This window comes from Marmota marmota, unplaced genomic scaffold (assembly GCF_001458135.2).
Source record: "Marmota marmota marmota unplaced genomic scaffold, marMar, whole genome shotgun sequence".
NCBI classification, from domain to species: Eukaryota; Metazoa; Chordata; class Mammalia; order Rodentia; family Sciuridae; genus Marmota; species Marmota marmota.
In genome coordinates this window covers 13,808,325-13,835,124 of record NW_026000019.1, presented here as the reverse complement: position 1 = coordinate 13,835,124, position 26,800 = coordinate 13,808,325, and the positions used below count along the sequence as shown (strand labels likewise).

The 26,800-nt window shown below is 34.1% G+C and overlaps 1 protein-coding gene across 6 annotated transcripts in view; it reads left to right on the top strand.

Annotated features, from left to right (window-relative positions):
• The window catches only part of Tdrd5 (tudor domain containing 5), a 64,210-nt gene that overhangs the window by 2,831 nt on the left and 34,579 nt on the right, over positions 1-26,800 (top strand). For 5 of the 6 annotated variants that reach the window (XM_048809936.1, XM_048809937.1, XM_048809940.1 and 2 more), the window contains 6 exons: positions 1,151-1,344; positions 13,286-13,369; positions 15,665-15,721; positions 21,455-21,608; positions 24,111-24,319; positions 25,540-25,760. In XM_048809936.1, the coding sequence (XP_048665893.1) occupies positions 1,151-1,344; positions 13,286-13,369; positions 15,665-15,721; positions 21,455-21,608; positions 24,111-24,319; positions 25,540-25,760 (919 nt within the window). The remainder of the gene's footprint in view (positions 1-1,150; positions 1,345-13,285; positions 13,370-15,664; positions 15,722-21,454; positions 21,609-24,110; positions 24,320-25,539; positions 25,761-26,800) is intronic. The other variant, XM_048809938.1, reaches the window with a different exon arrangement.

The window sequence follows — 26,800 nt, the reverse complement described above, 5'->3', positions numbered from 1 at the left end:
TAGTTTCCTCATCCTTAAAATAGAAATAATAATACTTGCCACTTGGAGTTGTGCTGAAGACCTTACATGTCTGTAAAGAGCCTGGCATTTAGTAAGCTTGTAATAAGTTTTAGCTGAAGGCTCAAGACTAACGTGATTATTCATATAATATCTCCCTAAACCTGGACAGTATGGAATGTATCCACTGAGTGGAGGGGCAACCTGTTTTGGAGAATTCTATGCCTGTCCCAGTGTCCCCCTCCTAAAGTTTGCATTTAAATTAGTGTGGGTGAAACTGAGAATGTCATGAGTTTATGAAGCAGCATTTAAATGGTGGTGGATAATATAGTTTGAATATATGAGGATGTGCTGTGGTCAGGGAAAGTTCTGAAGGCTACTGAGTGTTTCAGGTCTAGCCCTCAACCTTAGTGTTCTTGAGGCGTTCAGACTTAGGGAAATTAGATTGAGGTGTATAAACATAGGAGACGAGGTTACACTGGATAAAGCAGTTTACCAATTTACTGCATAGTGGGGATGGATAGCCTTTCCTGTGATTGGATTGTCACGTTCTCCATCTATGGTCCATTTTTCCTTTCAGGATATCTTGGAAGTAATTGGTTTATTTGAAGTTGATCTTGGGGTCAAGAAAGAGCTAGGCTATGGTGATTTCCAGTGATATATCTTTCATATTGTATAGCAGAATATACTTCCCTGGTGGTATTCCTCCTTCCCATAAATATTGAAGAAAAAGCTTATGCTCTAGAGTGCTACTCTTTCTTCTATGGCTTTTCCTCTCCTCTTCCCATACTATGGCTACCCAGTTTGAATCATAGTTCTAAGCACATTCCTTAATTGGAGATTTTTTTGGTCTAACAAGATACAGCTTTTTAGGTTTTTCTCTATCAAATCCTGCTTCTCTATTATATTCAGGTGATCTTAAGTGGTTTTTGTCCCAACCTTTTAGGTAATGTCTTTATGATTTCCGGTTTTTTTTTCCCTATTGATTACTAATTATGTACATTGTATGTAAGTTTTATTGGCTTACTATAAAAATGTAGGCTTTCCTTATTTTTGCTTTAAGCTGAGGGCAGTTAACTCACAGTAATTTTTAAATATATACACACCAGAAATTGCTAGTGACAATTTTTTTTTCTTCTGTTATTCACAAAAGGAAAAATTTTTACCCAGCCATTTAGAATGAAACAACATGGGTCATATTCTACAGGCTGCGTGGTGGCAAAGCCACGCTTTTCACAACACACTTCAAACATGGAACCACCAAAGCAAATACTGAACATGGACAAGACTTCCACGTTCAATGCAGTGGAGACTTCAAGGCTGAATCACACTGAAAAATTAAACCAGGTGAGATATCTGAGTTTGGAGACAGGAATACATGGAAAATGTGATGAAAAAGCTGACCTTTTAAATATTGAAGTCATTCACTTATTTTAATTTTCACTGTTTCCTATGGTTCTATTAATTTAGTAAGAAGTGAGAGGTGGCAGTGAGAAAAGAGTAATAGTTTTATTAATTCTGGTTTCTACTGTTTTCTGCAGTTGACCATATATATATATATATATATATATATACAAACATATATATACATACATATATATATATATATGTTTTGGAACTTTGTTCTGGTCCACATAGCCACATATCTTTTTGCCAGTACTGTACTGTATCAATTACTGTAGGCTTATGATATCCTGAAAGAATATGTTTGAGTCCTACAACTTTATTCTTCTTCAGAATTGCTTTGACTACTCTGTATTTCCGTATACTTTTAATTTGATATAAATCGGCTTGTCATTTTTTACCAAAAATAGTCCTGTTAGAATTACACTAGAGACAAATTTGGGGGAAAGTGACATCTTTACAACTGATTTAAAAGTATGGTGTATCCCATAATTTATTTAGGTCTTTAAATTCTCTCAGCAAATTTTATAGTATGCAGTGCACAAGGCTTGCATATATTTTATTAAACTTATCTTTAATATTTTTGGTGGGATTGAACTCAGGGACACTCGACCACTGAGCCACATCCCCAAGCTCTATTTCGTATTTTTATTTAGAGACAGGGTCTCATTGAATTGCTTAGTGCCTTGCTTTTGCTGAGGCTGGCTTTGAACTTGTGATCCTCCTGCCTCAGCCTCCCAAGATGCTGGGATTATAGGCATATACCACAGTGCCCAGCAATTTTTTGTATTTTTTATGCAAGCATGAGTGGTATTTTCAAATTAATCATTGCTAACATGTAGAAAATCAATTGTATCTTTTTAGTATATTGACCTTGTATTCTGTGATTTTTTTTTTTAAATCAAGTTACTTGTTAAACTCATTTTGATTGTTCAAATCATTTTAGTAGATATTTTGCAGAGTGGGGATTTTCTTCACAGATTATCATGTCATCTGGGAGGAAGGATGGGTTTGTTTCTTCCTTTTTCTCCTTAAGCCAGCCTCTCTTATGTATATGAATAGAACTGATGATAGTGGAAATTCGTGCCTTGTTCCTACCTGAAGGGGAAAAGTATTTAGTCTTTCATCATTAACTATGATGTAAATTGTAAATTTATGATGTAAATTGTAGTTTAAAAAAAATAGATTCTCCATTGAGTTGAAGAAATTCTCTCCTATTGCTTGTTCCTGGTTTCTGAGAATTTTTTCATAACTGTATGTCAAATCTTTTCATGAGTTACTGAGGGAAGAGCATAAAGATATTTAAATACAATTGTGGATTTGTTTTACCTTTGAGTTTGGCCAGCTTTTGCATTGGGGATTGCAAGTCCCTCTTAGCTGCATGCACATTTAGGATTGCTATGTGTTCCTCATGAATTGCCCTATTTGTTACTGTGATTGACTTCTTCTCATTAACCTTGTATCCTACAACTGAGCTGTAATTGTTTATTAGACCCAGACAGGATTTTTATTCTTTTAGATTGTCTATGTAGGTGATCCTGTTGTTTGTGAACAAAGACTATTTTATTCCTTCCTGGTCTATATGCTTTCTATTTTCTTGTCTTGTTGGGACTTGTGACAGGATGTTGAAGCAGTGGTGACAGAGGGGATATCCTTGCCTTGTTCCTAATTATTTTTTATAGTTCCACTCTATCTTTGGTATTTATTAGCTATACCTCTTCTATCCTTTTAGTGAATGGCTTAGGATTTTCGGCATACATTATTATTTTTTTTAAAGAGAGAGAGAGAGAGTTTTAAAATTTTTTTTTTAGTTTTCGGTGGACACAACATCTTTATTTTTATGTGGTGCTGAGGATCGAACCCAGTGCCCCGTGCATGCCAGGCGAGTGTGCTACCACTTGAGCCACATCCCCAGCCCCATTATTTTTAATTTATACATTTGACCCTAAATAATATACCAGTTCATATATAATGTTAAGTGCCTTAGAACAATAAATACACATTACTTCCATTCTTTGAGCTATTGTTGTGGCATTTATATCTCATGATATAAACCTCTTAATTAATACGTTAGTTTTGGCTCAAAACATTTTTATTTTATTCTTGCAGTGCTGGGGATTGAACCCAGAGGTAATCTAACACCAAGATACATCCCCAGCCCTTTTAAAATTTGTTTTATTTTGAGGCAGGGTATTGTTGTCCTCAAACTTACTTCAGTCTCCCATGTAGCTGGGACTACAGGCATGTACCACCATGCCTACCTAAAAATATTATACCTAAAAAATATTTACCCACATTTATTTTTGATGCTTTTCAGTCCTTTGTGTCCAGATTTGCCCCCAGTATAATTTTCTTTCTGCCTGGAAAATCAACATGTTCTGTAAGACAAATGTGGTGTTGGGAGTGGATATTCTTAGCTTTTGTTCATCTGAAGAAGCCTTTGTTGTTATTTTTTAAATATAATATTGCTGGATGTAAAACTTTAGGTTGATAGGAGCCTCCCCCACTTGCCCTTCAGTACTTTAGAGATGTTATTTTATTGTCTGCATAGTTTCTGACAATTATGTAGTCTTATTTATCTTCTGTGAATGTTATTTTCAAGATTTTTTCTTGTTTTCTACAATTTGATTTTGGTGTCCCTTGGTATTATTTTATTTGTTTTGTTTGGGATTCATTGAGCTGCATGTATCATTTAGCTTCTTGTATGTGCATTTATAATTTTCATTAAATCTGGAAAATTTTGTTCTTAACTATTTTTCTTTCCTTCCATCTTCTCAGGATTACTATTGTACCTATTTTAGAGTGCTTGTAATCTTCTTACAGGTCACTGGGTCTCTTTTCTTTATTTTTTTCCCTCTTTTTTGTCTCTCTTCTTTCATTGTGTGCTTCATTTTGGATATTTTCTATTGTTGCCTTCAGATTAATTGATCTGAAGTTTTTTACTGGATGCCAGACATTGTGAAGTTGTAATTGTTTTACATAGAAGTTCCTTTGACTCAATTTGGTGATTTTTGAGTCTTTTAAACTTTTTGGGGAGGTGAGGGATCCTTACTATGTTGGCCAAGCTAGTCTCCAACTCCTGGACTCAAGGGATCCTCCTGCCTCACCCTTCCACCTTCTGAGACTACAGGTATGTGTCACCATGCCTGACCTACTTTTAACTTTGTTAGGGCCTCAGCTCTGTACCAAATCGTGTTCCCCAAAATTCATATGTTGAAGCCCTAACTTCCTAAATATGATGGTATTTGGAAAGGAGACCTTTGGCAGTAATTAGGGTTCAATAAGATCACAAAGGTGGCTTCCTCATGGGGGAATTAGTAACCTTTTAAGAAAGGAGAGCAAACTGGGTGCAGTGGTGCTCGCCTATGATCCCAGTGACTCAAGAGGCTGAGGCAGGAGGATTGCTTTACCAACTTAGCAAAGCCCTTAGCAACTTAGTGAGATCCTGTCTCTGGGGATGTGGTAAATTACTTAGGGTAAATTACTCTAGATTCACTCCCCAGTACCAAAAACAAATAAACAAACAAACAAAAAACAACCCAGAGAGCTTTTGCTCACTCTTCATGTGGACACACAGTGAGAAGCTGGCCATCTGTGAGCCAGAGAACCTTACCAGGAATCGGATTGTGCCTTGATCATCAACTTCTAGCCTCCAGAACTGCGAGGGGGATGATTTTCTGTTAAAGCCACCCTGTCTATGGTAACTTTTTTTTTGGGGGGGGGCGGCAGGATGGGACAGAGGGCAGCGTGAGCAGTGGGCCCAGAACAGCCTTCAGTCTAAGGGATAATTTGGTCCCACCACTGAGGCTTTTCTTTCTGAGCATTTGACCCTCTGTTGTCGGGTGGGAACAGTAACTGTTCCCAGCCCTGTGTGAACTTAATGCTATTTGTTGTATTTCTTCAGCCTCAGAGAATGTTCCCCACTTGCACAGATCAATACTCATCAGAAACCTGGGGGGAATCTGTCTGCAGATTTTCAGAGCTATTCCTCTCTGTGCTAATCTTTACTACTGAGCAAAGTTTAGCATCCTTGTTGTCCCCACACTTCAATATCTCTCTTCAGTTCACCTGGACCCCCAGGCACTAGGTTTGATCCTCAGTACCACATAAGAGTAAATTAATAAAGGTATTATGTCCATCTACAACTAAAAAAAAATTTTAAAAAACAAGCAGCCTAAAAAATTACTCATAGTTGTACTACCAAATGTAATGTTTATTTCTTTGATAGTGATTTCCTCATTTTTAACATTTTTCTCTTGACATTTCTTATGCCAGATAGGCCTGAGACCAACCTGTTTATCTGTATTTATACGTAAACTGACTAGACTATATCCTAGTCAAATCATGTCTTTATCTTTTGACATTCAGAATAGATAACCATAAACCATCTGTTGGTCTCTTTTTGGTCAATTTCAATAAAGAAAATTTTTATTTTTAAAACTAGTTTTGCAGGGGCTGGGATTGTGGCTCAGTGGTAGAGTGCTTGTCTAGCACGTGCGAGGCCCTGGGTTCTATCCTCAGCACCTCATAAAAATAAACAAAATAAAGGTATTGTGTACAACTAAAAAATAAATATTTTTAAAAAATGGCTTTTGCCAAACTGACATCCAGAAAAGTATTAATATACCCTTCAAAAAAATTAGTGTCTATTTCTTGATGCCTTCTGGTTATATAATTCTTAGGATTCTATATGGTTATTAAAAATTCAAATATTTTTATAGTATTAGCTGTAGATGGACTCAATACCTTTATTTATATTTATGTGGTGCTGAGGATCAAACCCAGTGCCTCACACATGGTAGGCGAGTGTTCTACCACTGAGCCATAACCCCAGCCACCAAAATGTTAATTCTTAATATTTTTGTGCCCAACTATCTTTTTTCTCTAATCAAGAAGCTAAATATAGAGGCTGGGGTTGTGGCTCAGTGGCAGAGTGCTTGCCTTACATGTGTGAGGCATTGGGTTTGATCTTTAGCACCACAAGACAAAATACCTTTATTTTTTTATGTACAACTAAAAAAATTAATCATTTTTTTAAAAGAAACTTAAATTAGGATCACTTCATGTATATTGTTGGCTACTGACAATTTGAATTAAAAGTTGGCCATTTCTATTTTAATGAATTATGTATTCTCATCCTTTTCCTGTTTTTCTTCCTTTTGAGATGTTGAAGAAGAAACATTGCTTATTAATTTGCTTTTAATTTTTATCTAAAGAATTCAAGAAACTTTTGCTGTCATATGCTAGAAATTCATTTTCTAAGTTATTTTCCTTTGTTTTTTTGGCCAGAAGTTCACAAGTTAAAAACAATCACTAATAAATTTGATGATTCTCACTTCTGCCTTTGATCTCAAGCCTAACAAAGTGCTTTCCCACCTTGAGGTTTTAAAGAGGCTTCATTTGTTGCAAGGTTAAAAAGAAAATTTAACATTTAACATTTTAATCTAGATGCATTATAATTTTGGGATATGTTCTGTGCTAGCTTCACACTTTTAATTTGGTTCCTTTTGAGCTCACCTTAACATTTATTAAAAGAAATCTTCCTTGATTAGTCTCTTTTCAGACTTTTCCCATTCTAATATCTTTTCCTAAAACTTTAGAATCATTTTTGTAAGTGCCAAAATTTCTATTAGATATCTTGGACTTAATTTTTTCAAGAAGTGTCACATATTACATTATGTATTCATTCAACAACATGTTGCAGCTATCTTTAATCTCGTGCTCTTCATTGTAGACCTATGGTTTTCTTCATTAGAGGTTGGCACATTTTTGCAAGTGTTTTTTTAGGTTTTATATTTTATGGTCTTATTCTTGCTTTTGACAATGTGATTGTAACTAATCATGGATCCTGAGAAGGGAAGTTAATTTTTAAAAATACTACCTTGAAACTGACCACCTGGCTGAACTCGTTTAAGTAGTCTTCCCATGGGTTTTTCAAGTAGACCATCATATCGTTTGTGGATGAGTTTGCCTTGTTCTTCTCAGTATCTGAAGTTCTATTTCCTATATTTATTGTACTGACTAGAAATTCCAAAAAAATATTAAAGGATGATAGTGCATGTATCTTTCTCAGAAATTTTAAACTGTAGGATTCAGCAGGAAGACTGCCTTTTAGCAGTCAGAGCCAAGCAATAAGAAATGAAAAGTTTAAAACGTGCTCAAAGTTTAAAACATTTCAAGAAGAGAAATGAAAAATATGCACACACCTTTTATCCAGATATATTTTCTCTTGAGTTTTGTTCTGTGTGTTGCTGCTCCAAGTATTTTTCATAGATAGAACCTGGGTACCCTCTCCCTGCCTCTTGTCTCACACATTTGTAAAATTTTATTGCAACATTCACCATGAGATTTAAAGTAGGTAAACCTTAGACCTATAAAAGAATGTGTTTTTTGATCTTAAATGAATTATAGCAGGTCTGATCTTGTTTGTACCTAACTTGTAATTTGTACCTGAACAATTGTTAGTTTTTGCATGGATTAGGTGCTATGCATTGTGTATTTTATTTCACCTGATGACCTGATTCGATATATATCAAGAATATCTTTGAAAAGCAATTGATATGTTAAACCATTATCATCAGAAGGGACTGTTCTTTAGGTTAATTAGTGTAATTCTCTGGAGGTTATATTCTGTGGCCAACTTTGAGTAGCTTTTCCCTAAGTTCATATGAAATGTTTAGTATGACAAATCAAATTCCTTATGGCCTATCTTTTAGTTAAATGAACCAAACTAATCCTATTTATAGGATCCTAGTCCATTTGGGTTGCTCTAGCAGAAATCCCATAAACTGGGTGGCTTATCAAAAAAGATTTGTTTTTCTCACATAGGTTCTATCTATGAAAAATACTTGGAGGCTGGGAAATCCAAGAATGTGGCAGTGGCAGATCTGTGTCTAGTGAGGGCCTGCTTCCTAGTTCATAGGTGGAAGTCTTTTCTCTCTGTCCTCACACAGCCAAAGGGACAAAGGATTTCACACTTACGACCTGACCACCTCCTAGTGCCTGGTCCTCAGGGTTAGGATTTCAACACAGGAACTTAGAGAAGGGGCACAAATGTCCAGGCCATAGCAGATAACCTGGCAGATTCCTATAAATGTATATGACAGTTTGAAAGCATTGCCACAGAATGTTTCTGTGCAAGTTTTGTGATCTTAATCAAAAAATATATTAATGTTTTCCCACATGGCCAAAATGCCTGCAGTGTGTCCTCAGAGTGACTTCCGTTCCTTTCTGCTTTTAGTTTCTTCATCTTCCCCAAATGCTTCCACCCTCATATTTATCAATAACCACCCAGATGTCTGTATTTAAAAACTTTTTCTTATTACAAAAGTAATAGAGTGCAGAAAATTTGCGGTTTTGAAAGGCATAGAAGATAAAAATCATCTGTGCTTTTGTCACCTAGAAAAATTGACTGTTTAAAAAATGAAAATCTTTTGTGACCTGCTTTTTTTCTGCTGTAAGTATGCATTATCAACATTCACATTGTTAAATACTCTAATGCATCATGATTTATAACATCAGTTTAAGTGGGCCATAATTTGTTTAATTTATAATCTAGGTTGGGTATTTTTTCTTTCTAGTTTGTGCTATTAAAAATAACTATATAATGAAAATCTTGCTCAAATTTGCAAGCCTCTCTATTATGTCACAGGATAAATTTCTAGAAGAGCAATTGCCAGATCAAAAGGCATGGGCACTTTTATGGCTTAAACATGTGATTAGGTTGTCCTCCCTAACAATGGTTCTAGTTAACACTGTTGCAGGATGTGTGAGAGTGTGCTACTTTTCTTGCACCTTTGCTCAGACTTAGTTGAGAAGGACACTTCAGAGAACCTTCCCCACCAATGCCCACTGGTTTTCTAATACCTTCAGTCGTATTATCTTCTTATGATACTCTATTGGGCTATTTTTTTAATTAACATTTTTTATTCTGCTGTCATGTAACAAATTAGAATACATTACAATTCATATTACACGTATAGTCTGTGGGGCTATTTTTAATTCTTAAATCAAAAAGTAGAAGTTGCATAAGTTTATGGTATAGAACATGTTTATGTATGTGTACATTGAAAAGTGGCTAAGTCAAAATGGCAACATGAGCATTACCTCCATACTTTTGTGTGTGTGGTGAAAACTCCCCAAATTTTCCAAGTAATATATTATTATTAACTATAGTCACCATGATGTATAATTGATCTCTTGAATTATTCCTCCTATCTACTGAAAGTTTTTTCTTTTGGCAACATCTCAGTACCCTCAGCCTTGGGTAATGACCATTTTGTTCTGTTTCTGTTTGATTTCACACTCCACATAAGAGTGAGATCATGTGGAATCAGTATTTTTTATTATATTTGTTATAACTGGATATGTATTTATATGGTTTTTAAAAATTTCCCCATACTAAATTCTCCAAGAGGACAGAGATCATATATAGCTTATTGACCCCTGAATATCCAACACAGTACAGTGGGAAGAGCATATACTATATGCTCAGTATCTTTTTGGTAAATGAGTAAATGAATGTTGAAATTTCTTCTCTGATTTGACAGGTTACTTACTGCTAATGAGTATTTGAGGTTGAACTTTGTTTTTATTGGTTATTTAGTGTTTTTTGTTAATTGCCTATTTATGTCTTTGTTTATTTTTCTGAGAAAATGTCTATTCAAGCTCTTTCTGGCTCTATAGGCTCCTATTCTGAATATGGCATATTTTCTTTGTAGCTTTCCAATTTTATTTTCTAAAATATTTTGTTTACTTGATTTATTTCCTATTTCTTGTGTTTGATCTGTAAGCACCTGAGTCCAAAAGCATTGTTGACGTCCGGTCCACCTTTGATTTTCCTCATGTGGGTTTACCTCCCTGTCTTAATTTTTTTTGCACATCACAACTTCCCTCTATTTACCTGGACTTTCAAACAGCTCTCCCATCCCATTCAGTTTAGTCAGCTTATTAACTTGTCTAGTTTGAATGTTTTTTCCTTACCGTTTTGAAATGCATTGTTTCTAGCTAAGAGCCCATAATTTTGTTATCTTCAAACTATGTTGGGCAAATATTTTCTCTGAAGGGCAACATAGTAGCTACTTGACTTGTGAGATGAATGGTATGTGTTGTAACAGCTTAACTCTCCTTGCAGCAGCCATAACAATAAATAAATAAGTGTGGCTGTGTTCCAACAAAACTGGGGATACTGAAATTTGAATATCATAATTTTCATGTGTCACAAAATATTCTGCTTTTGACTCCTCTGTGACCATTTTAAAATGTCAAAACTATTCTTCACACATGGACCATACAAAAACCAATGGCAGGCCAGGTTTAACCAGGGAGCCAGGTTTGCTGACTGTCATAGGCTGTTTCAGAGAGATAGATCAAGTCATCACCATCCAGCCATTTTTCTGTATTTCAAAATCCCTTAGTTTCTGTAACACTTGAGGCTCCAGGCTATTTTTCTGATCTTGTTATCCATCCCTGGCTAATCAACAATTCTTACTGCTCCATCATCTTTCCTGTTTCTGTGGATTTCACCTCTTGTAATATCCTTTTTCTATTCCCACTCTCCCTACACTCTAGTTAAAACTCTTGCCTAGCATTCTAGCTTCAGTAGTCAACTGGTTGTCCATCACCCTTCCAATCTAATTGCCAAATTATGGTTCTGATCATGTCTCTCCCTTGCGAAAAATCTAGCATCATATATCCAAGAAAAACTGCTTAGTTTGGCATTTAAGGTGTTCAATCTACCCTCCCAGCTATCTCTTCTACAATTTTCCCAATGCCTTCAGGCAACTATTTTTCTTTGTGAAGTTTCTTCTACTTTCAGTGCCTTCTTCACAATCTCTGCAAAAATTGCCCATCCTTCAAAGCACTTCTAAAAATGAAACATGCTGAGTACTTGTAATTTAATGTGATGGATTCTTTTTTTGCCGGGTGGGGAGTACTAGCAACTGAACCCAGGGATACTTTACCACTGAGTCACATCCTCAGCCTTTTTTATTTTGAAACAGGGTCTTACTAAATTACCAAGGCTGGCCTTGAACTTGAATTGTAACAGCTTAACTCTGTCCTGCCTCTGGCTCCTGAGTCACTGGAATTATAAGCATGCATCTTTGTATTGGCGGGATTCTCTTTATTAGCACTTAGAGTCAATTTTAGGTTGTAGCTGTTTATACATTCATTAATTTCCCTCTTAATTGTAATTGCCTCAAGAGGAATGATGTTGTCAAAGGTGACCTTCTTTGTTCCCTGAAACACCTAGCACAGTGATAATTTAATAAGTTGTTATGGTAAGAACATGTTGGGATATGATAAAAGAACAATAAGGAATGTAAACAAAATAGTTTAACCGACATGGAAATGCCCAAGAAAATATTAAACTAGGGAAAAACTTAAATCTTAGATACTAAATAGGAAGCCATCAAGCTGCCAAAATGTTGAGGGATTTCTGCTAAATGTGGTGCTATTGAAGGATGGGCAGGTTCTTGCAGAGATGGTGAAGAAACTGCCCATCCTTCAATAGCAGTTGAGATGGAGAAGTTGCAGTGATATTGGATGAAAAGAGGAGTGAATAATGAAGAGTGAATTCTGCCAAGGGGAGCCCTGCCATACCAAAGGATCAGGACAGGGTCATATTGAACTCCTTCTGTGCAAAGCCATGATTAGCACTCTCCATACCTCACCTCCTAGTTTTCACATCAGCTTCCATCTCTCATATGTTATCTTCATTTTTCAGATAAAGAAATAGGTTTCTTGGGCTGGGGCTGGGGCTCAGCAGTGGTGCACTTGCCTGACATGTGTGAGGCACTGAGTTCAATTCTCAGCACCACTTTTAAATAAAATAAAAGTGTATCAACTAAAAAAATATATTTAAAAAAAAAGAAATAGGTTTCTTCACACAGGTTTTAAATAATGACAGGCCAAGTAAAAGATGACCCCCCAAAAAAAGTTTAGAAGGAAAAATATTATAGTGATTGTATCTTGGTGCTAGGAGTTTGTGTAATACGTATTTTTCTTTATAACTTCACAACTTCTCTAATTTAGTTGTCAACTGTAATGACCTGAATGCACATGACTTCATGATCTCTCTCACTTCATTGCTTTGTTCACTAGACATGGACCTTGTGCATGTGCTGCAGTCTGTTCTCTGGTCGCCTACTCCTTAACTGCTACCATGCATCAGATTTTTACTTTATTGGGCCTTTCATTGCCAGTGGCTTCATTTGTTGTACTAAAATACTTAGACTCCTGCTATTTTAACTTGGGCCTCTCCTATCTACTTCCAATCTAAGTTTAGATTTTCATTTGTTATTTCCTTAACTTTATTCTGTTGGTTTTTTTTTCCCCTCCTACTTTCTCAAATGTCTGATCTCCCTCCTATTTCCTTCTATCTTTAGGAGGGCCCTTGCTTTTGACTCTCAGAATACTACAGCTATCAGAGTTACCCTCTGCCTTCTAGCCTCACATACAGAGTCTTTCTGTGCCACTGCTTTTCATCCTTCACTTCTGTTGCCACAAAATAGCTTTTCCTTCCTACTCTTTAGGGCTAGTGTCCCACCTGTGACTCACTCATTCTGTGTCTCCTGGTATTAGGCATTCACAGTCACTAAGTATGTCTTTCATAAACATTTAGTATTTTTATAAATAGAAAATTAGTGGCAAAAATCCCTCTGAGTCTGTTATAGAGGAGAATTCCTCATGTCTAGTTTTTGAAAATTTTACCTGTATATTTACGTGGTATGAAAAGTCACAGTGCTACTTCTTAAGAACAGTGTTTTATCCATTTGGTTGAAGGAGATTTCCTTTTATAGATATTTCCTTTTTATGCTGTTTTAGATTTATCTTTGACTTTATGTATGTCACAGGCTGTGACTTGACTTTTTTTGCCCCATAGTTGGAGAACACGTTCAAATCAGTCATTGCACAAATTGGACCTGGAGGGACCATCAATCCAGAACTAAAACATAAGATAAAATTTGTAAGTATTTTCATTTTATTGGAAGCAAGAATAATTGTTTATAAATTCAGATATCATTTGTGGTTGAGTTTAATTTGCTTGTACTTACACCTGATATCTGATATTTTCTAATATATTGCAAATAGAATAGCTATTCTTTTAAAATAAAAAAATACATAAAGTACACACTATATAAAATTTCAGTGTAAAACTATTTAGGAAATATAAGTTCTTCCTTCACTTCCTCCCCTCACCCTAATAATTCTAGTTTTAAATAAATGTTCATCAAATACTATTCCATATATGTGTGGTATCTCATTATGTTTATCATGTTTCATTTATGAGATCCATGATTAATTAAATTTGGGTTATTTAAAAATGCTGTAGTAAATGTCCTTGAACATTTATCCAGTAGTGGTTGCCAATCAAAAGCATTGGCTATTTATGTTTTGCTAATAACTGTTACTACATTGCCCTCTGAAAGATTTGATTGAACAAATTTACTCTTCCACTGACAGTGAAGTGTTACTCTCCAGTCATGTTGTTTTAATTTATAACTGATTTTTATCCTGAGTGTCTTTAATATGCTTATAGTCATATTTTTAAAAATGTGAACTGCCTATTCATGTCTTTGGCCTAATCTGTTGTTTTCCCTTATTAAAATATGAAAACTCTTTGTTTTTATGCATTGGGCCAAAGGGTGAACACATTTAAGATGTTGTGGGAGCTATTGATTCTGATTTGAATGATCAGGTGCCATCGTGGCTCTTACTGCCTTATACTGTCCCATTGCAGGGGTTGTGACTTTACTGGGAGAAATGCAAAATCCCTGGTACATTCAGGCTGTGTTTTGATTTTTGTTTTTGAAACTCGAATACCTAATAATAATTTGTTATAGGATATTAAATATGACTTTTATGGTACCAAAAAATTAGAGAAAAGGTAGTGTTCATTGATAAAGGGTTGGTTAAATTATCCACATAGAGTAAGGAATATGATGTGACTTGTAAGAAAGCTTATGTACAGCTCTCTTAGCAAACATTGAATTATCTCCTTCACATGTTGAACTTTAAAACCAGGTTTTATAGAATACCATGTTCAGTATTCTCCTCTTGGAGTGAGTGATGTGGGTATACACACACACACACACACAAGTTTCATATGCATGCTTTCTGAAGTACATCATGGCTGTCTCTGGGATTTTTGAAAAAAAAATTTAATTTTTTTTTAGCTGTAGCTGTATATGATACCTTTATTTTATTTATTTTTATGTGGTGCTGAGAATCAAGCCCAGTGCCACACACATGCTAGGTGATTGCTTTACTACCGAGCCACAACCCCAGCCCCTTGAAATTTTTACTTTTTCCTGAAACTTGAATTAGAATTTTGTATTAAATATAATCAATTAAAAACTTTTATGCTATATTGGAGATAGAACCAGTCATTTCTAGGGATTTATCTAAAAAAATCATTGGACAAATGTGCATAATGAAAATATGAGGTTAACAATTGCAGTATTTGTGATAATGAAAAATAAATGACTATAAAAAGGATACATTTAGGTACCTTGAATGTGAAACTATAGGGTTGTGAGGTTCTTACGTTTTATGTGACATAGTATGGATACATTTAGGTACTTTGAATATTTTGAAAAACTTGTATCTTGTTTATCCATGTTTACTGATTAGAACAATGATTATGCAAACTTTAACCTATTTTTATATGAACATAAATGTTTTATGTGGATATGGGCAATAATGGATTTTTTAAAAAAAGTTTTTTTAAAACATACTGTTTTAGTTGTTGATGGACCTTTATTTTATTTATTTATTTATTTATAGTGGTGCTGAGACTCAAACCCAGTGCCTCTCGCATGCTAGGCAAGTGCTCTTTCACTGAGCCACAACTCCAGCCAATGGCTATTTATTTTATCTTTGCTTAACTGTATTTTCTGAAATTTTCTATAGCATCCATTTGCATTTTTTATAATTAAAATGTTTGAATATTAATGCACAATATTAATTGTATGTGAGCTGAAAGCAAATATATTAGCCGGGCTAAAGAAACACAGGACTTTATGGGAATTGTGGCATTGTAGGATTATGTAATAGTGATTTCTCAACTCTGGAAATATTAGGAATCACTTTTATATATGTTTTAAAATCATAAAACTGATTTTTTTAAATAAAAGCAATATATGATATATTTGAATCATAATGTTATTTTTGCCTTTGTTACTATTTATACTATCTTATTTTAAACATTTGGTCTCCTAGTACTTCAATTCTATGTTGTATTTCATTTTCTTTTTATTAGGTTGTATCTAAGTTTCCAGAGGGTTTGTTAATTTCTAAACTTCTTGGGGAGTTTGAGGTAAGTGTTCTTTTTTACTGTGATTTACATTTCTTGTGATAGAAATTTTGTTGCTATTCCTTGGATCCCTCAAGTCTATACCCTTAACACTTAAATACTGTTTTGCATTTTAGTGTCTTTTTCTTCATTACAAGAGTTAAGGATATTTACTTGATTATGCATAAGAGGGCTCTTTTTACAACTTGGTGATAACATCTTTGGAATGAAAATTGATTTATTTTTGATGTCTAATAATACCAAGTGTCAATTGGGAATATGGAAAAATAATATCTCATTACACATTTTTGATTTTTTTATATCCAGTGAGATTAAGAATGAAGGGTAAAATAAGGGCATATTCAGATAATCAAATAGATAATTGTAAACACACCTGCACTATAAAGAGATGCTAAAGAATGTACCTCAGGCTGAAGAAAATGATGCCAGATTGGAACTTGAATCTCCAGGAAGAGCTGTAGAATAAAGGATATATGGTATATCTAAAAATCTTTCTTTCACCAATTAAAATATGACTATTATTACAAAGATGATAGTATATAATTGGTTTTAACTTAAAGATGTATCGTGCTACAGCATAATGAATCAGGGCAGAATGTGAAACTATAGGATTGTGAGGTTCTTATGTTTTTTGTGAGGTGATACAATAAGGCTGAGAAGTTAAAGATGTGTGCTATAATACCTAGAACAATAATTAAAATGCAGTTACAGCATAAATTTAATAGACGCTTTAAAATGCAATTGTATAAAAACATATTGTAAATGCAAACAAAGACTGGGAAGGAGGGAACAGGCAATAGATATACCATTGGAATCAACAGAAATTTTTTTTTTTTTATTAGCTACACATGACATTACAGTGATCTTGGCAATTCATACATTTGAATCATTGGGGTATAATTTCTCATTTTTCTAATTGTACAGTGGAATCAACAGAAATTAATAGTGGTAATTTTAAATCTAGTTATAGTAATTTCATAAGTGTAAATGGACTACTATTAAAATTTGGAAATGAGACTGTGGAAAGCAAGATGCAACTATGTTATCTACAGGGAACACATCATAAATGTGAGGATAGATTGGTTCAAAATAAAAGATAAGAAAGATATACAAGAAATATAAAAAAAACTGAAGGGACTAAAACAACTTCAGATAAAGCAGGCTTCAAGCCCAATGTATTATCAGCGATTGGCACATTCCATCAGGGCTAAGGGCCAGTTCTTCAGGAAGACAATCATAAATGTGAATTCACCTAATAAATAGTATAAACATTCTCTGAAGTTTGACAGGATTAAGAATTCTATAAATCTAGTTGGAGATCTTAATACTGTCTTCCCAAACGGCTAAAAAAAAAAGAACATTCTGTATCTTGTATATATATTGAAGCTAATTGAATGGTAAACGTAAGTTTACCATTTCAATATGAATTTTATAAAAAGTTAAAAGATTTTGAATTCTAGATAATAATGTACGTGCTGACATTTTTCGGGGAAAACATTGATGTCTGAGGTTACTTTGAAATATATAAAAAATGAATTGATGGATGGATTTATTGATGATAAAACAAAATAATGCTGATAATTCTATAATTTGGGTGATAGAGTTCTGTCCAATTCTTTAACCTTTTTCTGTTTTAAATTTTTATAAGAAAAATGTTATTAAAAGAACAAGAAAAGATAAAAAAGAATTTAAGAAAAAGTAACAGGTATTAAACATAGGCAAAATAAAGTTAACATATGAATAATAATGCCAAAGAAAAGAATAACAAAAAATTCAAATAAACTTTACTGAAATGAAATATTTGAAACTATTATTGAAAGAGTGCACTAGCAGCTGGGGTTGTAGCTCAGTGGCAGAGTGCTTGCTTGGCATGTGTGAGGCACTGGGTTCGATCCTCAGCACCACATAAAAGTAAAAAAAAATAAAGGTATTGTGTCCATCTACAACTAAAAGATAAAAAAAAAATTGTACTGCATGCTTAAATCATTAACCTAGAATAACCAACACCAAATTAGTAGATTTCAAAGAAAAAGGAAGAAATTCCTTTGACCATTTAAAACAAAAAGAGCAAGTGACTTGTAAGGAAATAAAATTAGATCATTAGACATTTTTATATCTTGTTTTGCCAGAGGAAAGTAACATATTTCAAATATTCAAGGAAAGAAAATGTGAGCCAAGAATTTTATGCTAGCAAAACTGACTCAACTGTAGAGGCAGACTACAACCATGCAAGAATTCAAGAACTGTTGTTCCCTTGAACCATTCTGAAGACATCTTCTACAGAGTCATCAATGTCATATTAATAAAAGGACTGACATTTAATGCCACTTCCACAACCAAAACCAAATGAAGTTAGGAGAAAATATAAAATGGCTGTATACTCTTGTGAATACATACACAAAATTAAATGGAGAAGAAGGGTTGAATATATGCCAAAGTTGAATTTTTATTATATTATGGTAATCTTATTCTAAAACCATTGTTATATGATGGGTACAAGGCAAATTAATTGTGAGATTAATAAAACACTAGTATATACAAGTGTTTTCTAATTGCATAAATCAAGACAGGAACATTTTGTCATAGCAGACCAACAAGGAAACTGCTAAGAAAAGGGTCATATCAAAAGGGCTTACAAATCCACTTGAAGAGTTATTTTAGGCTTTAGTAGGATAATAATAGCAATGACTTAAAGCAATGACCAAATATATTTAATTCCATGAGTTTATATGATATTAAAAACAATTGGTTAACATAGAAGACGATAGAGAACCTTTTGAAAAATGATAAATTTAATCACTTATCCTGATTTTTCTAAGAGAATTGTATGACTGAGTAACCAATAAAAAATGAGGGGAAGAATATCCTTATAAAAATTTTCCAATTAAATAATGAAAACTAATTGATAGAATAACTCTATTAAAGCCATATATAAAATAATGGATCTAGGTACTGACCAGTGATGGTCCCTAAGAACACCAAAAAGACTGTTGGACATTGTGTGCCTTTTTAGAACACACAGGCTCATTTACAGTCTTGTCAAAGAGATCAGTCATGAATTTTATCCAGTTGCCAATGAAGGAAACGATATTCCACTATGAGCTTGTCATCTGAAAAATCCAGTTGGGAAACTAAATCATGTAATAGGATATATACATAGCTTTTGACAGTACAAGTATAAACTCTAAGGAAAAATAATAAGAGTAAAGTTGAATGGGGGATGGAAGGGAATTAAGGAAAGTGGAAGTAGAAATATATCAAGTCTATAGTTGTCCATAGTTGGGAGTCAGTAAAGCAGAAAGCATAACAAAGGAGAAAGCATAACAAAGGAATTAGGACAAAATATATTTGACACATCAATGCATTGACTCAGGTATCCTATCAAAAGAAAATGATTCTCAGGCTCATAAAACAAAACTCTACTGTTTCATGTACTAATAGGAAACTAATATCTCTATTTAACAGCAAAAGGCAAGATTCGTATGATGTATATAATCTTAAAGCATATTTAAGTTTTCACAATTTCTGGAAATTTGCATGTAATGATAGTTACCTCCAGGAGATGATTGCTAGGTGACTGAAGAATTGGGGGTGAGCTGGAGACTGTTCTGCTATATAACCTTCTTGAACCTTTTGAATGTTACCTATTCAAAAAGTTAGTAACATTTTTAAAAAATCCTTTCAACCTAGTCTTACGTTCAATTGAATTGTATTTCTATAGTCCTAGACACTTATAAGAAGGGTAAAAAAAACTATTAAAGACTAATGAACATAAAAGGAAAAGAAGCCTTAAGATATAATGTACAGGGCTGGGGTTGTAGCTCAGTGGTAGAGTGCTCGCCTAGCACGTATGAGGCACTGGGTTCAAACTTCAGCACCACATAAAAATAAACAAAATAAAGATATTGTGTCCATCTACAACTAAAAAAATATATAAAAAACATATAATGTACAAAGAAGTAAGTCGAGATATTAACTCTACTTTGCCATCACTCCTGCCCTATCTATTCTCTACCAATTCTTTTTCCTTTGGGATGCTCATGGGTGGCTATAAATGTGATATTAATGACCCTTGTTCTATTGCTCTATCATGGTTCAAGAGATAAAAGTTGAATTAAGAATTTGATCATTTTAATGGTGGGTCTTTTTTTTTAATTGTGCAGCTTTTATTTGAAATCTTCATATCCTTTCAAGTGGGGTTGTATCAATACAGAGCATTCAAACAGTTTTAACTGTTAATGAGCTGAGTAACAACTCAGCTCTCCATTACCATAGTGAAAGACCTAAGATAATTGAAACAGAAAAGGCTAAGATTGGTTCATAATTTGGAGGCTCTATTCATGCCTGATTTCTTTGGGCCTGTGGCAAGGCAGCACTTCATAGCAGGAAAATGTAGAACATGTAGCAGAGCAAAATCACTCATGTTATTCAGGGAACAAAAGGAGTGAGGAGGGGGCCAGGCTCCCACCATCTTCAAGAGCACACCCAGTGACCTAAAGACCTCTCACTGGGCCCCACATCTTAAAGTTTCCATCATATCCCTGCAGTATTACCTTGAGTCTACACCTTTTAACACAGAGGCCTTTGGGGAACATTCAACATTCAAAATATAGCAGACTGAATCATTCAATCTATTTAATATCTACAGACTTATTTAAATTTGTTTTAATTAGGTCTATATGACAGCAGAATGCATTTTGATTCAAGGTACACAATTGTAGTACAACTTTTCATTTCTCTGGTTGTACACGATCTAGCGTTGCACCATATGTGCACTCATACATATACCTAGGGTAATGATGTAAGTCTCATTCCACCATCTTTCCTGCCCCTATGTTCCCACCCCACCTGTCCCTCCTTTGCCCAATCAAAGTTCCTCCATTTTTCCCATACCCTCCTCCCCTTATGAATCAGCATCCACTTATCAGAACATTTAGCCTTTGGTTTTGGGGGATTGGTTTACTTGGCTTAGCATGATATTCTCCAACTCCATCCATTTATATGAAAATGCCATAATAATTTTTTTCTCTTCTAATGCTGAGTGATATTCCATTGTGTATATATCACAGTTTCTTTATATCCATTATTTATAAATGGTGAATCTTTTGACAAGGGAAAATGTACCTGTTCTCCGTGCAGTTTTAACCCAAACTAGTGTGGTACCCTATATTTTCTCTCCCATCTTTATTTGGTATGAATTTTCTTCTTTACCAAGGCAATAAAATCAAATTGTACACAACAGGAAATACACTCATAAGAAACCTGCTTATTTTGCCCAACTTCTAAGGTGAAATAATAAAATTTAAGGAAATATTTTAAATAGTAATGCCAATTCTGCATGTTGAAAATGGTCAAGGATATTCTTTCTCTGAAAAATATAGAAATAAGGATAGGCTTATTATGAGTTTTGTAGTTTATACATTCTTCACTCCCAAATACCTTTGCTTTATAATCAAATATTGTTAAAAATGAGAGGTGAAAAGTTCCCCTCACTTTCACTTCAATTTATCATATACTCTCAAGGGAGCTTGACATTGGCCTAGAAGTTTATGGTAAGGGATTATTAGCCTCTTTTGTAAAATGCTTGGGTGGAAACACAGCTTTACACCCAAGTTCACTGAACCTTAAAATTTTAGCTTAGCTAAATTCAAATTAAAGCATTGTCCAAGAGTATCTGTACATATTTTATTTCTGCTATCTAATGTTTTTCATAATTTCCATTTATTTTTGTGACAGGCAGTTTTTAAAGAGCAACTTTCACCCAAAAAATTGGGATTTTTAAATGTGACAGAACTTGTTGGAGCTCTTAGTGACATTCTTCGTGTTGAGTTCAGGGAAGGAGAACAAGACTTGCTAGTGTTTGATGCTGATATGAGGCCGGTACTAACAGGTAAGTTGTCCCACAGTGTAATGCAAACCTCATTTTTAATTGTTTTTGTAAGTACAGGAGAAAAGAAAATATTGGCTAGGTAAGAGTCATCTTTATAACTACATCAGACAAACATATTATGTATTAGCATTGAAATGTTTTATGTGTAACGATCTTTTTTCTGGTGGTATTTATTGTAATAAAGTTAACTGTATTATTAATTTTAAAAATTGAATTTTTTTTTCTTGATGGAGATTGACTTGAAGAGCATTCTGCCTCAGAGCTACATACCTAGTCCTTTTATTTTGAGGCAGGGTCTTGCTAAGTTGCCCAGGTGGGCCTCAAATTTATGATCCTTCTGCCTCAGCCTCTGAATTTTTAAAATTAATTCATTGTGCCAGACACAGTGGCACTTGCCTATAATCCCAGCAACCCAGGAAGCTAAGATAGGAAGATTACAAGTTCAAGGCCAGCCTCAGCAATTTAGCAAGGTTTGAAGCAATATAGAGAGGTCCTGTCCCACGATAAAAAATAAAAAGTGATGGGAATATAGCTCAGTGGTTAACTATCCCTGAGTTCAATCCCCAATACCATAAATAAATAAATGAATTTTTTAATAATCCTGAAGAGAATTTTCTGATTAAATGGTCTGATAGTTCAGTGGTTAACTTTGGCTATATATCAAAAGCATTTTAGAAAGATGTGGAGATTCAGAATAAATGGGTATGCATTCATAACCCCTCTTGCATTTTTAAATAACTATTTGGGGATAATTTTAGGCTTATGGAAAAATTGCAAAGGTAGTACCAAGTTCCCATATTCTTTTCATACATTTCCCCCTAATATTATTATCTTTAATATTACTGTAATTTATTTGTCAGAGCTAAGACATTAACATTGGCACATTGTTACTAACTAAACTCCAGATTCTATTACCAATTTTTCAAAAAATGTTTTTCTGTTTCTGTATCTACTCCAGAATATCACATTGCATGTAGGGCACTTGAGTTTTGTTTTTCTTTTTGGCTTAGGCTTTAAAAAAACTTTATTGAGATAACTGTTGATTCACATGCAGTTATAAGACAATTCAAAAGGATCCTATGCATTCTATACTCAGTTTCCCCAATGGTAACATTTCACAAAACTTATAGAACAGTAGGATACTTAGATTTTTATAAGCTTCTACAAATGCTTATGATGGACAGCTACATTCCCAAAATATAAATATCTTTATTGGATTTGTGATTTATTAAAAAAACTCATGTTCATTTAAAAATATTCAAAGAGCACTAACAATAAAAAGAAGGTGAACACTTATTATTTTATGAATATCCTAGAAATAAAGCTGTGAGGATTTTTACATAATCTTCCAGATTTGTTTCAATATGTGTTTAAGCATAGCTAGATTTTTTTTAATCCACAAAAGTTTATTTAAACCATTCTAACAATACAGAGGTAACTAATGTTAATAGTTTTAGTGTGTGTGTTTCTGGACCTTTTTTAAAAATGTCTTCAGTTGTTGATGGACCTTTATTTTATTCATTTGTTTATATGTGGTGCTGAGAATCAAACCCAGTGCATGCTAGGAAAGTGCTCTGCCACTGAGCCACAACCCTAGCCCTCTGGACCTTTCCTTTATAATACAAATTATCATGTATATAATTTTTATTTCACAAAGCAGTATTATATAAATATTGTATAAATCATTTTTATACTTCAATTATTGTGTATGTTTTCCATATTATTTATGTACAAGTTGATTTTTGAGTACATATAATTCTTTTACATAACTGTAATTTATTGAACCAGTCTCCTATTGATGGACATTTAGATTGTTCCCATTTTTACCATTATAAGAAATATAGTAGTAAAAACTCTTATTTTTTTATTTCTTATGGTGCTAGAGATTGAACCCAGGACCTCATACATGCTGGCAAGTGCTCTACCACTGAGCTTCCTCCTCAGCCCCATGATACATATTTTTGTACCCACATCTTTCTGTACTTTCTGTTTATTTCTTTCGGAACCACTGTGGTTGTAGGTCTATCTTTCTGGAGTCTCTTTTAATGTGCCAATAACTTGTAATCATCATATATATGTAAATTAAACAAAACATGTGATCAACTTGAGGATGCCTAAGAATTAAAGAATCATATGGAATATTAAGTAGCCATGTACATTATAAACGACGATGAATGTTTGAGCTTAATTAGAACAAGAAATAAATTGAAATCAGGATATTGAAAAATAAAGCCATTCACCAAACTTTAAGAAGCATTGCCATTCTACATACTCCCCTTGCCCCAACACACATACACACACACACACACACACACACAAAATGGGGATTCATTCTCATCTAGAAATTCTCTTATATCTTGCCACATGGAAAGGTCTACAAGGACAGGTTGGTATTTCTCATTTATCACTATATCCTTAGTACCTGGCACATAGGAGATGCTTATTAACAATTGTACCATTATTGTAGCAAATATGCACAGGCTGTTCTGTTGGCCATTTCAGATGGAGCTGTTTCAACAGTCAGAAATTTATGTTTAGTTCAACCAGATAAGAAAATGGAAGCCAAGGCTTGTGTCTCTAGTCCCCCTAGAAATTCACTGTCTACTGCTGCTGTCAAGGAGACTGCATGGGATTGCCCTTTGAAGAACCATAAAGAACCAGAACAGAAGATATATAAGAAGCCTAATCTGGTTGTAAAGCCTTTACAGCTGGTGAGTGAGGTTTAAAGAACCTGCACAATGTAGATTCAGCATTATGAAAAGTAACCAAATGAAACCAGAATTACTTTTAGAAAAATCTTGTCTCTATATACCTCATTTATTGAAAAGATTAGTTCTTTCATCCAAAGTCACCTTATATAGTATCTTTTCAGTAATTTATGTAACCAGTTTTCCCTCAGTTTTCAGATGGTTTTGAGATTGGATAGTCCTTATATGATGATGGTACTGTCTCAGTCTCCCTGTGTTTGGAAATGTGGGCTGAAAAATCCTCAGGGGCTTCCGAGGGGACCACAGAGGAGCTATTGACTGAATGCCTCAACAGCTGCTGCAAATCTCCTTTGCACTCAACCTCAGTTATTGGGTCCTCACCATTCTGTCATCATTACATCTTTTTTTTTTGAGAGAGAGAGGGGGGGAGAGAGAGAATTTCAGTATTTATTTTTTTTAGTTTTCGGCGGAAGGAACATCTTTGTTTGTATGTGGTGCTGAGAGGATCGAACTCGGGCCGCACAATGCCAGGCAAGCACGCTACCGCTTGAGCCACATCCCCAGCCCCCTATCATTACATCTTAACACAAAATTCTTTTTGTGTTCTCTTCTCCTATTCCTTATGTTATTACTAAGGGATTAGTCATGTGTTACTCTTCATTGTACCCTCAGTATCTGGCTCCTTTCATGGGATGACAAAAATTTGAGAGCCTGCTATATTGTTCTGGAGGACAATAAAAAGGCTTACAGGAATATATATTTTAGAAGACAAAATGATATATTTTAGAAATGTTTGCACAATCCTATTTTTGATTGGAAGACTAGTCTGAAATTTAATCTAGACTTAGTTACCTTTCCCTATTGGTAGGGTTGAGTAGAATGAGAATTCACTTTAGTTCAGCCTGAATATTTGAAATATCATGTTGTCAAATTTTAATAAGGCATTTGCATAATACGTCTTAACTCTTTTCCTAATATCAGAAGGTAATATATTCATATTTTAACATAAGAATCACCTGTGGAATTTTTTAATATGCATGGTTTCATTCTCATGTATTCTGAATCAGTAAATCTAGCCTGAGCCCATGAATATGAATTTTTATAATTTCCCAAGTGATTCTGAAAAAGGCAACTAATGAAGTATACTTTGAGAAATGTCAGGGTTTGAAATGTCACCCAAAGATTTATTATGGTTTCTTTGATTTCTTTCTTTTAACTTGTAGCAAGTAGGAATAAGTAAATCACAGCTCAGCTTGGCAATGGCAAATCATGATATCCCACCAGATGCTGTACAGGAGAAGAAATTATGCAGACTTCCACCATTAGATACCAGTACCCTTGTGGGGGTCTTTGTGGAGTATATTATCTCTCCAAGTCAATTCTACATCCGAATCTATAGCAGGGATTCATCAGAGTTACTTGAAGACATGATGATTGAAATGCGGTAGGAGTCCTTGTTTTCAATGTGTTTTTTCATGTATCGCTCTAATTAGGAGTTATCATTTTTGGTCTCAGGACTCTTAAAATGAAAGACCCAAAGAGAGCTTTTGTTTATTGATATTTCCTATATAGAAATTAAATTGCAGAGTTAAAAAATGCTTCTTTTAAAAATTCATGGGTGATAATATAACATTTTTATAAAAATAACTTTTTAGAAAATGTTGGAAGAGTACCATTGTTTTACATTTTTACAGATCACTTTAATATTTGGCTTAATAGGGAAAACTGGATTTTAATATCTGCTTCTACATGTAATCTATTGAGATACAATAGCCCCAGATAACCTTATACAGGCAAAATGTTCCAAGATACTCAGTGGATACCTGAAACAGGATAATACCAAACCCTGTGTATATACTGTTTGTTTTCTTATATACACATAACTATAATAAAGTTTAATTTATAAATTAGGAATAGTAAGAGATTAACAACAATAAAAATAATAAAAACAATTATAACAAAATTCTGTAACAAAAGTTGATTGAACAACTGATGTAGCTATTAAGTAACTAATGGGAGGTAGTGTATACAGTAGGCATATGCTGCACAAAGCCATGATTCACAATCTGGCCAGATGGAGTAGGATGGTGCAAGATTTCATCATACTACTCAGAAAAGCATGCATTTTTAAACTTGTGATTTGCTTATTTCTGGAATTTTCCATTTAATAATTTTGTACTACAGTTTTCCATGGGTAACTAAGCGAAAACCACTGAAAATGGTAAATGTATAAAATGTGTGGTTTTGGTTAAAGTGTATGGAAACATCTGGCCTCACAAATATATAGTTTGGGAAAGGAGTATTTTAATAGCCTTTTCAGAAAATTGTGAATTATCATAATTCGTTAATGGTTTTTTCAAGCAAAAAAAGGTGGTTCTTTCCATGAAAAACAGTGACTAATTCATCTTTCAAGTGAAAAAAAAATCATACTTCCCTCCCAATAAAAGATTAGGTCACAATTCAGAACACACAAGCTTTTCCTTG